The sequence below is a fragment of the Schistocerca gregaria genome, chromosome 2, assembly GCF_023897955.1.
Source record: "Schistocerca gregaria isolate iqSchGreg1 chromosome 2, iqSchGreg1.2, whole genome shotgun sequence".
Taxonomy (NCBI): Eukaryota; Metazoa; Arthropoda; class Insecta; order Orthoptera; family Acrididae; genus Schistocerca; species Schistocerca gregaria.
The window spans coordinates 318,488,203-318,502,203 of record NC_064921.1 but is presented as its reverse complement, the minus strand read 5'-3'; the positions used below and the strand labels follow the sequence as shown (position 1 = coordinate 318,502,203).

The 14,001-nt window shown below is 42.0% G+C and overlaps 1 protein-coding gene across 9 annotated transcripts in view; it reads left to right on the top strand.

The window, feature by feature from the left end:
- The window catches only part of LOC126336946 (sodium bicarbonate cotransporter 3), a 1,595,930-nt gene that overhangs the window by 473,130 nt on the left and 1,108,799 nt on the right, over positions 1 to 14,001 (top strand). For 2 of the 9 annotated variants that reach the window (XM_050001132.1, XM_050001128.1), the window contains exon 1: positions 3,214 to 3,374. The exons of 3 other annotated variants lie outside the window; for them this stretch is intronic. In XM_050001132.1, coding sequence (XP_049857089.1) covers positions 3,283 to 3,374 — 92 coding nt within the window. In that variant the 5' untranslated portion in view covers positions 3,214 to 3,282. Of the gene's footprint in view, positions 1 to 3,195; positions 3,375 to 14,001 lie in introns of those variants that run through there. 4 more of the 9 variants (XM_050001139.1, XM_050001143.1, XM_050001133.1 and 1 more) reach the window with 3 other exon arrangements.

Below are 14,001 nucleotides of genomic sequence, written 5' to 3'. Positions count from 1 at the left end.
AATGCTTAATATCGAAAGTAGAATCGCATCTGGTATCAAATTAAGTTTGTGACATTCCCCACAATTTGTCTGAACTAATGTAGGTGTGATTGTAAAAAGAGCATTTGGAATGACACACTGTGGCATCACCGTTACGACCGCATCTGTGTTTGAACTCTTGCAGAAAACCATTCTAAATATATTCGAATGACTGCCGTGAAATTTTCTCCTGGACCTTCAGAATTAATTCATATTGAATGACTTTAAAGAGTTCTCTGATATGTGAACGATCTTTCAAATTTTGATTAAGTGAGTGTGAACACAAGTCCGCAACTCTACTGGTTAAGAATTGATACTTGCAAAATTTTGTTATGGAGCTGATTCCATATCAAATGACCTATTTTTAGGGATGTTGCCTACTCGGCTTTCTCAGATTTTATTAAAATTTTTGGTGCTGGTTTGCTAAACTATCAAAGTAAGAAATACAAATTATTAGGCCACAAATTGTAATGCTTTGTCAGTAGGAGCCCCTCAAAGAAAAGTCGACGAAATGTAGCGGCAATATTTCGAAAGCTTGGGCCAAGTTTCAGGTGCTACATTATACTGAATAATAGCAGAAAAACTGCATAAGTATAAATGATAGTTGAACCATTTGCATTGTGCACATTTGATAAGTTTTATGTAATTTGAAATAGTGATTCTGCTTCAATGGACATTCAAAGTCACCAACAAATTTTTCTAAACAATATTCTTCGAGTTTATGTAACTTGATCTCTTTACATAATTGCCTTGAATACCTCTCTTGTGAAAGTGTTATCTAATAACGTGGTTAATTAAACTAGAAATTTTATCACTTTTGACTTCGAAGTTTTTTAAATACATGGGGTTAAAGTTGGACGAAGATAAAAACTGTGGCAAAAATAAGTGTCTTTCAACCTAAGAGGCGCCTGGTCCAACTTACATTAACCGCAAGGGGTGAATGTAAAAGAATCAAAAGTTTGGGGACGTTTTTCCAGTAAAAAAGGGCGTTCTAGCCTGAGGTTCGTTGGTGACTGTAAGATATGAATTCGCCATAAAGCTTTTTAGCTGCGAAATTATAAATGTCTACACAGACCATACCGTAATTCATTTTCAAAGAAGGACCATTACATACGAAAAAACAAGACTGAAAAACGAGCTATTTAAACTTATTATATGACAGTTCTATTTTTCTCAGTACTTTGTACAATTACGATGATAGGAGTACGGAATTGAAAATAGTATAACGTCGACCAGCGATCTTGATATAACTGAGAGTGATTGGTGCAAAATGAATGATAAATTGTGGCTGTGAAACCAGGTACGAAAAGACTTTACTTCATTTGAGAGAAAATTTATCCTGTGAAAATTTATTAGAGACTCTTTATTCCACTCGGAGCAAAATATATAGTCAAATGGCGTAAACGTACAGAATGTGCGCAGCACGAACTGTTTAGTCATCTTGACAAGTTATGGAATTTCGCTACAATTATTCACTTCAAACTAGTCCTTCTTTTTTAAATTTCGCTTCTTCATTTTGTCACTCCTCACGTAGGAGACTCCTAAACTGTTGAGAACTGTGAGGTAGAAATTGAAAGCCAGTCATCCCTTGGCGATCTGAACCTGGGTGTTCATGAAACTTTCTAACTTTGTCCTAAAATTTACTCCAAAGTTATTGAATGTGAATCTTTACAAATACAACTGGACTGGGATAACAGTACTTCGGATGTGCCCGATCTCTTGCAAGCGTAACTAGGTTTTATGTTAAATGATGAACATGGATTTAGCTTTGATCACTATCTACGAAGTCCGCCCCGATAGCTGAGTGGTCAGCGTGACGGATTGCCGTCCTACGGGCCCGGGTTCGATTTTCTCCTCTCAGGGACTGTGTGTTGTGTTATCATCATTTCATCCCCATCCCGCGCGCAGGTAGTCCAATGTGGTGTCGAATGTAATAAGACCTTCACCATGGCGGCCGCCCAATGACGCCAAACGCTCATTTCCATTTCCACTATTTACGAACACTGTACAACAGACTCTCATATGTGTTGAGCAGTACTTTGTTTGTGCAGTACAAACGCACTTGCCATTTGTAACCTACGATGCTTGAAAAATCCTTCTAAACCATGAGTTGATGAGGTCTTGGTAAACCTACAACACGCTGCCTTATATGTGTTGCTGTCAAAGTTCTAAGAAAGGCCACAGCAAAAGCATTGCATACTTAGATACTTTTGTACGTGAGAATAATGGAATCTAAGTGGACGGGACACGTTTCCATACTGGAATTCGAAATATACGTGTGTTCGGAATCATAAACAAAGGCAAATGTGTAAAGTGATGAAATCACGAACGTCAAAAATACTGAAGAGGCATTATAATCATCAAAAGATAAGCCACGCACCGAGTTGTATCGATGAGTTGCGACTGCTCCAAGGACTCTGCTGTTCCATCAAGGGTTGCAGATTTCGCGGCGTGCCAACAGGCGGTGCTCGAAGAGGCGGAGAGGGGAACTTAACGCCTAGCAGGGCGGCGCTAGTCTGTGTTGGTAATGTTTGCTAGCTCTCAGTTCTGGGGCATTAGGTGCTCCAGACGGATTGCAAACAGTCTTTATGCCCCATGTGAGATGAGAGGATGGTGTTGAAAAATGAGGTTTTTGTAGCCAAAATTGTGGCGAATAATATGGTGAATTGGAGTTCTGTATATAATCAACCTGTTTTCAGAACGAAATGTGTTGAACTGCGTATTGAACGCCCGTCGAAAGTGTCTGGATATATCACGCGGCGTTTTGCAAAGACACCCTTCGCTAGCAGCGAATTTCCGCCGAGGTATGTTCCGAAATTTGTATATGATGCTAAACTCCATTCAGAAGTTGAACAAAATCTGAAGTAGTCGAGTGGGGTAGACCGCTTGACGTGGAATCACCTATACGCTAAGTTGGCGGAAGGCAGAACAGTTGACGGGTCCCGTGCTCCGCACATGCTTTCCTCTTCACCACTTGTCCGACGCCCTAAAAGACACTATACTGCTCTCTGTCGGCTCGTCCCTCCACTCGCTGCGTTGACAGAGCACTGGTGGGGCAGTGTCCCCGTCTCCCAGGGGAGAGGTCCGTTAATGAGCCCCGCGGAGGTGTCTGCAGACGGTAGACTGCAGAGTGCGGACCAGGGGAAACCGGTCCCGCGGCCAGCGAGCTGCAGAGCCGTAGCCGGCACCGGGCAGTGTGTCTCCAGCGGTGAGCCAGCGCGGTCGCTGCCGGCTGCCCCTTGTCCCGTGTCGAGTCGCTCCACTATGGCGTGCGTGCTGCTCCCGGCCAAGAAGAAGAAGGCCGTCGTGTTCGCCACCGACGCCGGCTCTCGTGGGAGGGACCCCGCGCCTACAAAGTGCGTGAGTACCGCCACTTGCCGTGTTTACCTAGTTATAGTCGTTTCTGTATAGTCTCCAGTAACAGACTTGCCAAAAAAGTACACTAAATCTAGTCACAGAAGATCTCAGATTGTTTTCATCTTCTTTCTATGTCTGAAGCATTTTATTGGACAGTTCACGTCATTTTTCTACGGAAGCTCCAATACTTCCGTATTAGAGATATTACTCATAGTTGATGTTTATCTTACCTAACTAAATGGGTGCAGAGTGTTGCATTAAGGAGCTCAGGTAGTCTACACAGTGACATCATTTTCAGACTGGAGAATGATAGCTTCAGGTGTACCACAGAGATCAGTATTCGGTTCACCCTTTTTCCTGTAATGAATAAGTGACCTTCCATCGTACATTCAGGAAGAAAATGACTCTGAGCACTATGGGACTTTAATTCTGAGGTTATCAGTCCCCTAGATCTTGGAACTACATAAACGCAACTAACCTAAGGACATCACACACATCCATGCCCGAGGCAGGATTCGAATCTGCGACCGTAGCGGTCGCGCGGTTCCAGACTGTAGCGCCTTGAACAACTCGGCTACTCCGGCCGGCACATTCAAGAAAAATAAATAGTTCTCTTTGCTAACAATACAAGTGCTATAACTCCCACGCTTGAAAATTTAAATAATATTTAACTGAAAATTAAGAAATGATTCTCTACAAATGTACTGACGCAAAATTCAATTCGATACTGCACGAGGTCTCACCAAAATTAGATTCAAATGGTTCAAATGGCTCTAAGCACTAAGTGACTTAACATATGAGGTCATCAGTCCCCTAGAATTAGAACTACCTAAACCTAACTAACCTAAGGATATCACACACGTCCATGCTCGTGGCAGGATTCGAACATGCGATCGTAGCAGCAGCGCGGTTCCGGCCTGAAGCGCCCAGAACGGCTCGGTCACAGCGGCCGGCACAAAATTAGAAATAATACTCAACGATAAATCGATAAATGAAACGGAATATTCTAATGTGGTTCAAATGGCTCTGAGCACTATGGGACCTAACATCTGAGGTCATCAGTCACTTAGAACTACTTGAACCTAACTAACCCAAGGACATCACACACATCGATGCCCGAGGCAGGATTCGAACCTGCGACCATAGTGGTCGCGCGGTTCCAGACTGAAGCGCCTAGAACCGCTCGGCCACACCGGCCGGCGATTCTAATTTCCTGAATGTTTTATATTGATAAGAACATTAACTGGAGGTCGTATGTTACAGGCTTTTTTACACATCGTACCTGTGCAACTTTTGCATTACGGATAATATCAGTTTTTTGAGGTGTAAAAGTAAAAAAGAAGGTTGTTTTATATTTCCTACTTTCATCCACTAGTTCAAATGGCTCTGAGCACTATGTAATATTTAAGCTACAACAGTTCTAATGTTCAACTGCTAAGATCATCAGTCCCTAAGCTTACACACTACTTAACCTAAATTATCCTAAGGACAAACACACATACACCCATGCTCGAGGGAGGACTCGAACCTCCGCCGGGACCAGCCGCACAGTCCATGACTGCAGCGCCTGAGACCGCTCGGCTAAACCTAAGCACCAATGGAATTACATACTGGGGTATACTTCGCCCCTGTGAAGAAAAAGTGTTTGTCACACTGAAACGTGTAATGAAGATAATTTGTGGTGTCCACTTTTTAAGAACGTCTTGAAGAGAGCTTTATAAACAGCATATTGACCCCACAGTATATTTACTTCCTTGTGAAACATCTCATTTTGAAAACGAAAGTAGCATTGATAAATTCATTATTAGAAGCGAAAATGATTTACACTGTCCATCACTCAGCCATAGTGCGGCACAGAAAGGAGTGGCGTATTCAGCCTTGAAAATCTATCAGCACCTACCGACTGATACAAAGAATTTAATGGCTGACAAAATTGACTCCAACACAAAATGCAATCGTACAGGCTATACAACTCCTGGCGAAAGTGAAATGACATAATTTCAGAGACTTCACTTATTTCATACATGTTTTATGTATATAGACTGAAAATTTGCACCGCGTCTCCTGCTTACGTGCGTCAGCCACAGAGTCGGTTTGGCACAGTGGTTCAAACAACGGCACGGATTACCCTGGCACACCTGCATCCCTGATCCTAATTCTCACTGCTACCCCAGTCTATTTTAAATTCCCCTTACACTCTAAACGAATTGCTGAGGCTCTCCAGGTATACTTAAAATCATATTTGTATTAGATCAGTAGATTTCCTGAAATCGTGTCATTTCATCTGCATAATAACTTGCACCTGGGTTTCAAGAGGGGTCTCCCATTTACGTTCGATGCTGAGAAAATGGAGAGCTTTGGAAATTCTGTGTGCCCGACTACAGTTTGAAGAGAGGACAGTGGACGGTGGACAGAAAACTGTAATTCCGAATTTAAGAAACTATTCACGCAAGAGGATACAAACCTACCGTTGTCTGACCACTGCACAGACTCGAATGGGCGACATCGACATCAGGAGCGCCAGTACTGAAAAGCAATTACTACTGCTGAAACCGAACAAGGCGCCGGACCCTGAGCGAATTCCGGTTAGATTTACACATTGTGTACGCAACGGAATTAACTCCATTCGTAACTTGCGCAGAAAATAGTCGCTTGCGGCTGGGAAATAACGCAAGTCAGTCCCGTTTACAAAAGGGTAAGAGATCGATTGTGCAGAGCTATACACCAGCATCGCTGACGTTCGTCTGTTGCAGGACCCTAGAGCATACTTGAAGCGCAAAAATTATGACATTCCTGGAGAAAAACTAGACCCTCTCAAAGGATCACCATGGATTCAGAAAAAAAATCACTCGTGTTAAACACAGCTTGCATTATTCGTACACATCTGGCAACAATAGATACAGGTCTACGGGTAGACAGTGTCTTTTTCTTTTTCGTATAGCCTGCCGTCTACATCCCACCACATTACTGACTACTTGTGAAGATCGATCACAAGGAATATTTCTGCAGAGACACTGCTTGACTAAAAAAAGTAAAGCATCCACAAGTAGGAGGAAACGAAATGAAACATCACGGGTTGAGAGGGTACTTGGTGTTATTTCCGTGATTACAAAGTCGAGGCAAATTTACAAAGCACTCGGCAGTATTATCCCACTTACTAGTGTGACGCTGCATCTCCATCTGGCCTGATGAGTTTGGGAACGGTGTCATACCGCCGTTGTAGCCCCTCCTGAATCAACCAGGACAAATGTTGTATCTGGTCCTTGATATTCCGAGACTACAGTCGAGCATTTAGCACACCTTTGTGATGCTAACAAGATCTGAACCCGGTGACCTATTTAGCGAACAAACCGCTCTCCATAAGAGCGTGTGGAATATTAGAAGACGTGCAACGGAAACAAATGAACATCTGCATTTTAACAGGGTGGCCCAGTTAAAAATGAAATACGGGTATCATAGTTTACGTAGATATGAGAAAGAGTTTCATCAAATTATGGCACGAAACTATAGTAACAAGAGACTCCGGTTTGTTACTTAATTACATGGACTTCATTCCAGTTATTGAATAGGTAATACAAATAACAATTAAGCACTCAATGGTCGAAATAAATTGCAAAAAATACGAAATAATACCTCAGCACAGGTTTGCTGGAATTGAACATGATGCAACTAGTTAGCATAAATTGTCAATGATTGCTGCATTAGTCAACTGATTAAGGAAAAAAACCAGAAAATTACGTATAAACACCACTTCCCATCTATAAGCACACGCTCAGTTCAACTACCTGACTGCATGAATTTGTTCAGAAAAACAAAAATCAAACTCGAGGGAAACGATTTCGGAGTCCCCTCAACATGACGTACACAAATGCATGTCGTTCTAAAACTCAGGTGCAGGAGTTGCTGAGAGCTGTAAGTTCAGCTCCACGATGAAGTCCTCTCTCTCTGCAATTCTCTCTCTCTTTCTCTCTCTCTCTCTCTCTCTCTCACTCACTCACTCTCTCCCTCCCTCTCTCTCTCTCTCTCTCTCTCTCTCTCTCTCTCTCTCTCTCTCTCTCTCTCATGATCCAAACCAACGTCTGTAGTTGAATCTTGCTCGTTCAGCCAGAACCAGAGTCTCGTTAGCTGATCCCAATAGACCTTCCCACTTCCAACCATTGCAAAATTCGTAACAATAAAAACAAGCATCCTTCGTCTGAACAAACTGGTGTGATAATAACGAAGAATACACGTTTCTCTCTTATAGTCGGACTGGAAACAGAGGTTCTCTTCCACTCTTAGGATGGTTTCACATTTCAGTCAATGACAGCGGCTGCACATATACACTCGTGAGTGTTCATCCACGCTACAAAAATAATGTTGATGAACAAATCCAGGGCTGCCTTACAAAATTCAAACATGAATTACTGGTGGCCTCCTTCGGGTACAACAAACTCTTACCACTCTGAGTGCCTTTGAGTTTCCCATCTCCATCTTCTTAGAAAGCGCTTCTCACGCTGTTTCTGACAATGCAAGCTCACAGCCTGCCGAATGCCACCTCCTGACCTCTGTTAAGTCCTTATTACAAAGTGGAAGGCATCCCCCCTTCCTCTCAGCCTGTATGTGGATGGGACTGTGTCTTTCAGTGAAGAAGGATTTTACGACTCTCTTGCAGTTGTAGCCCTGTGGTTCTCACGCTCCCACAGTCATCCAGTGGTCCCAGCTTATAGCAAAACATTACATATATATAAAAAAATGGCTCAAATGGCTCTGAGCACTATGGGACTTTACATCTGAGACCATCAGTCCCCTAGAACTTAGAACTACTTAAACCTAACTAACCTAAGGACATCACACACATCCATGTCCGAGGCTGGATTCGAACCTGCGACCGTAGCGGTCTCGTGGTTCCAGACTGTAGCGCCTAGAACCGCTCGGCCACCCTGGACGGCTTACATTATTCAACGTACAGAAATGAAGTGAAGAAGTAGTTATTAGATTCGCAAACATTGGTGTTTGTTCGAGTTAAATCCATAATTTCACGCATCGCTGGTAATTTGAATAGGTTTGGTATCTAATTTGAATATTGTGTTACTGGTTAAATTACGGAGCAGTTTTGCGAAAAACTGTCCTGTAACAATATGCTGGATACTGATACTGAAACGGAGTTAACGTCCGAGCATGTTCCACACATGTCGTATCGTGGACAGATCTGTGGATCTTGCTGACCGCAAGAGTACCTCAACATCACGCTGACAGTTCACTGAGACATTGTGCTGTTGAAAAATGGCAGCATGACACTGTCGCGTCTGCACTGAGAGGAGGCACAAATAACTGTTCAGGCCTAATGGAATAATAATTGCAATTGTTATGTTCAAAATGCTGTAGCCAACCACAAAGTTCTCCACTCTTCCCCATCTTCGCTGGAACCCAAGTCATCCTACGTAGCAGTCGAGTGCCTCCTGACAGACATCAAGACAGCTCCCGCCTCCCTGTGGCAGTCATGGCACCCCTGACCGGCTATAGTTTTGTAGGCTGCTATGGAACACCAGCACCATCCAGTAGTATCAGAAGGGTTACTAAGTACTGAAATAACGGATTTAGGTTTGGTGGATCAATGTCGACACATCATTCAGTACTAACCACGATCGCCATTTCTGAGACGGAGTATGTGAAAACCAAAATAATCTTAAGTGAAAGCACTTTTTGTTTGGTGCTGCGGGATATCGTTATGATTCAACAGTCTGTGAAGAACAATCGAAAACCTACACTGGTGTCCAAAATTAAAGCAACAAACGCTATTTCCACGTCCTGTATCTAATTAACGAGATACTCGTACACCCTGTCACCAGATGTCGTTACGATCTTATTCTGCACAGAATATGGCATTCCGATCCACAGACAAACATGCCAGCCAGCAGGGCACCTATCAAGCGTAGTGGTGTTTTCAGGTTGGTACCACATCCACAATCGCTGTGGAATTACGTAATATTCCCAGAGAGTGGCTTAACTAGGCTCCGACGTACCTGCACAGCCTTGTGGGCTCACTTTCTAACCGAATCCAGGAGGTTATCAAGTCCAAGAGTGGAGTTGGACGCTATTAAATGATGATTGTAATGAAGTCTCTAGGGTGACTATTTTTTCCGTGAGCTTAGAAAAAGATAAATCTCGCATTTCGCGAAGGAATGATGCCCGTGTGCGTGAAGCATACAAAAAACCTTTCCAATTCGGCGGCACAACCTGCCTCTGGGCGTTCCCGGCCATTCATGGAATACGACTGTATTTGTTTAAATTTCAGTGTTTGGGAATGTTTTCTTGAGGTATTTGTCTAGAGTATACTTTTCTGCAGACGTGAAACGTGGACTATAAGCAATTATAACGAGAATGGCGCCTTTAAAATTTGGTGCTCAAGAATGCTGAAAATTAGATGGTTAGACGGAGAAACTAATGGGGAGGTAAAGGATCGATTGATAGTTATGTATGAAATAAAGGTGCGTTTTCAAAATTATTTTGTGACTAACCAAAAACCATTATCATTGAGTGACTGCTAAACTGTAGGTTGGGGTTGCATGTAAGTCGGCTGTGTGGAAGAACTGTAATTTCTACACAGCCGTAATGTTCCTAATATCATCATTGAACAATTTAACTTGCAAATCGCATTCACTCCGTTCCATGAACTCCGAATTGTATGCGACCCCAGTCTATAGGGTAGCAATATCAGAAATTTTAACGTGGTAGGAAGCGAGAAAATCTGAAAAGGAAAATGGTACACCTCAGTCTGGATATCGTGGGGGTCAGTGAAGTGAAATGGAAGAAAGACAAGGATATTTGGTCAAACGAGTATAGGGTAACATCAGCAACTGCAGAAAATGGTATAACATTCGTTTTAAATAGGAAACTAGGGCAGAGAGTCGGTTACTGTGAACAGCTCAGAGATTAGGTTACTCTCGCCAGAATCGACAGCAATCTAACGCCGAGAGCAAACGTTCAGGTACATATGCCAACGTCACGAGCGGAAGACGACGGGATAGAGAAAGTACATGATGATATTGAAGGGGTAATGGAGTACATAAAGGGAGATGAAAATAGTCTTGGTGGATTGGAATGGAGTTGTAAGGGAAGGAGCAGAAGAGTTAGCGGATAATTTGGGCTTGGTAGTAGAAATAAGAGAGGAAGAAGATTAATTGAATTATGCAATAAACATCAGTTAGTCATCGTGAGTACTCTGTTCAAGAATCACAGAAGGCGGTGTACTTGGAAACGACCGGGAGATACGGGAAGATTTCAGTTAGATTACATAATGACCAGAGAGAGATCCCGAAATCAGATACTAGATTGTAAGTTTAAGAGACTAGTCAGGTAGAGGAAATGCACAAAGATGTGAGATGCGGAAGTACTACGAAATGAAAAGATAATTTTGAAGTTCTCTGAGGCAGTAGACATTGCGATGATGAATAGCTCAGCATGTAGTACAGTTGAAGAGGAATGGACATCTCTAAAGAGAGCAGTCACAGAAGTTGGAAAGTGAAATGAAGACAACTGCAAAGAAATCTGAAGATAAATCAAGATATTTTCATTGACTTTGTCGACCTGGAAAAGCGTCTGACAATGTAAAATGTTGCAAATGGTATAAAGAGGTGGAAATTCTGCGAAAAACAGGGGTAAGCTGTAGGGAAAAGTGGGTAACATACAGTATGTACAAGAATCAGGATGGGACAGTAAGACTGGAAGACCAAGAACGAAATGGTCGGATTAAAAAGGGTGTAAGACAGGTATTCAGTCACTCACCCCTACTGTTATATATCTGTCTATACATCGAAGAAGCAACGATTGAAACGAAAATATGTTCTAGAGTAGGATTACAATTGAGGGTGAAAGGATATCAGTGATAAGGTTCACTGATATTACTATCCTCAGTCAAAGTGGAGAAGAATCACAGGACATGGATTAAGAGCGAATCGAAGAAACACCAAAGTAATGAGACGTAGCAGAAATGAGCACAGCGAGAACCCTAACATTACAATTGGGTGTCACGAAGTATACGAAGTTACGAATTCTGCTACGTAGGCAGTAAAATAACGTATGACGAGCGGACAAGCAGACTAGCACCTGCGAAAAATCCATTCCTGGCCAAGAAAAGTCTTCTAGTATTAAAAAAAATGGTTCAAATGGCTGTGAGCACTATGCGACTTAACTTCTGAGGTCATCAGTCGCCTAGAACTTGGAACTAATTAAACCTAACCAACACAAGGACATCACACACATCCATGCCCGAGGCAGGATTCAAACCTGCGGCCGTAGCGGTCGCTCGGCTCCAGACTGCAGCGCCTAGAACCGCTCGGCCACTCCGGCCGGCTGCTAGTATTCGACGTAGGTCTTAATGTGGGGAAGAAATTTATGAGAATGTACGTTTAGAATACAGCATTGTATGGTACTCAGTTACTGGCTGTGGGAAAACCAGAACAGCAGGAAATCGAAGCCTCTGAGACGTGACCTAAGAAGAACCTTGAAAATTAGGGGGACTGATAAGGTATGAAATGAGGGGGTTCTCCGCAGACTCGGCGAGAAGAGGAAGATATTGAAGACACTGACAAGGAGAAGAGACAGGATGTGAAGACATCTGTTAGCACGTCAGGGGATAACTTCCATGATAGTAGAGGGATCTGTAGAGAATAAAAAACTGCAGAGGAAGACAGAGATTGGAATACAGCCAACAAATAATTGAAGGCGTAAGGTGCAATTGCTACTCTGACGTGAAAAGGTTGGCACAGAAGAGGAATTCTTGATGCGCCACATCAAACAAGTCAGAAGACTGATGAATCGGAAAAAAAGAGAATCTCGTCTGAAAGAAGACGCCAATGTTTGAGGTAATGTTCTTGTACGATGAGGCTCGTTGCGTCCAGAGGTACGTTTGTACACAGGTTTTTAATATTCAAGGACAGCAAACTGGAATCAGTGGGAAAATTTTATCATCCAGTAGCTGAATTTTTAACTTGTCTGTTTTGTTGTGTATGATGTTAGGAGGGGGTGGGGGGGTATATTTCAAATATGGGCTTATTAATGACCTTATTTTATAGTAGATGACTTTATTTTTACATACATCAACTTATATTTTTATTATAATGGCTAGTAACAGGCCTTTGTCAATAGTTTTCAGTGCTTAGAAAGGCCCCTGTTCCTGATGCCTTGATGTTTGGTTCGATAGTGTTGTATGCATACGCTAAAGCACCCTAAAATTTCGCTATTTTACTTCGTATGAATGTTTCGGTGGCACATATTGATTTCCTGTTTTATGTCATCATTTTAACTAATTAAGCTATTTTATACAGGATACCTAATGTACTTTTGGTTTCATGTGGTTGCAATGGTTTGCTTGAATGTATCTTAATTTATTAGGTTTACGTAATATTTATATTTCATAAACGTGCCTTACACCGGTCATGTAGCATTCTTCTATCGCACGTCACTGTGATTCACTCTACGCAATTCGGACTTGTATATTTTGTAGTGGAAGCCATGAAAAGCCATGAAGCCTATATTCAGGACAGCGCAAAATTAAAATGTCCTATGGTGCTCGTCCTGCTCCGAGTCGGCTGGTTTAACATCCTGCCCCTCTTGAAATAAATAAATAAATAACAAAAAACTCAGAATTAGCGGTGGGTGGGATTATTTGTGACCAGGAGAATAAGAGCTCCTCAGATAATTTGCACTCTTAATTGCTTATTAGCTAATGACTTTCTCTTTTGTGTGACAAAGTTAAATATATGAAACATAAAACCAATAAAGAGAAGAGACAAACAAGGCAGCACATATTTCTTCATTCCTTAGGTCCCAGGATCTTTTTCTCTATAATCTTGTTACGGCTTTAAGTGGCGTGCTTTCCTTTTTCTTGGAAGAGTCTATTGCCTCCTCAAAGTTCGTCAAACGTTTTGCTACATGAAAATTCGAAATGCTGCTGTTTACTACTGAAAAAAAGCTGTTAATAGTACCCAAGACTGGTGTGGTTTCTCGATCTGATTAAGTCCATTTTGTCATTGTCTGCTAGATAAAACGAAATATGCCTTTCTAATACTGCATCAACGGTAACACACGCCAAGCGAAACTGTTTTCGCACAGAAGGTCATTTTTATCTACCTCATTTACATAAATAACACGACAGAATATAATTCACGAAGTTTCAATAAATATCTATTAGGACTACTACAAGAAAAAAGTTTTATGTTAGGAAATAGTTTCACATTTCACACGTTCCGGTTTTTCAAGTATGGTATCGAAAATTAATAGCAGTACGAAATTTTTATACAGATTTCGAATTGTCCATATAACTTGTGTGACGTCCCCGTTTCTTCTCCTCCTCCTTTCTACAAACCATCTTGTCATCACTAATTCTGTAACTGTTCCTGACATAGACAAAATTATTCTCCGGTTAAGTTCTATAACCCTCCCAGAGTCACCTGTTTAGTTATTTCGCGTTTGTTCTCCGGTTAGGCGTAATTACGCGTTTTCTACGCTATCCCGAGGGTAGAACTTATGCGGCTGCTAACCAGGGACCGTACAACTGGCTCTTAGTAGTGTAGTGATCTGGCACAAATTTCCTGTCAAAATTTCATTTTCTTGGATATGCCTGGAGGATAGTATGTAATCTTT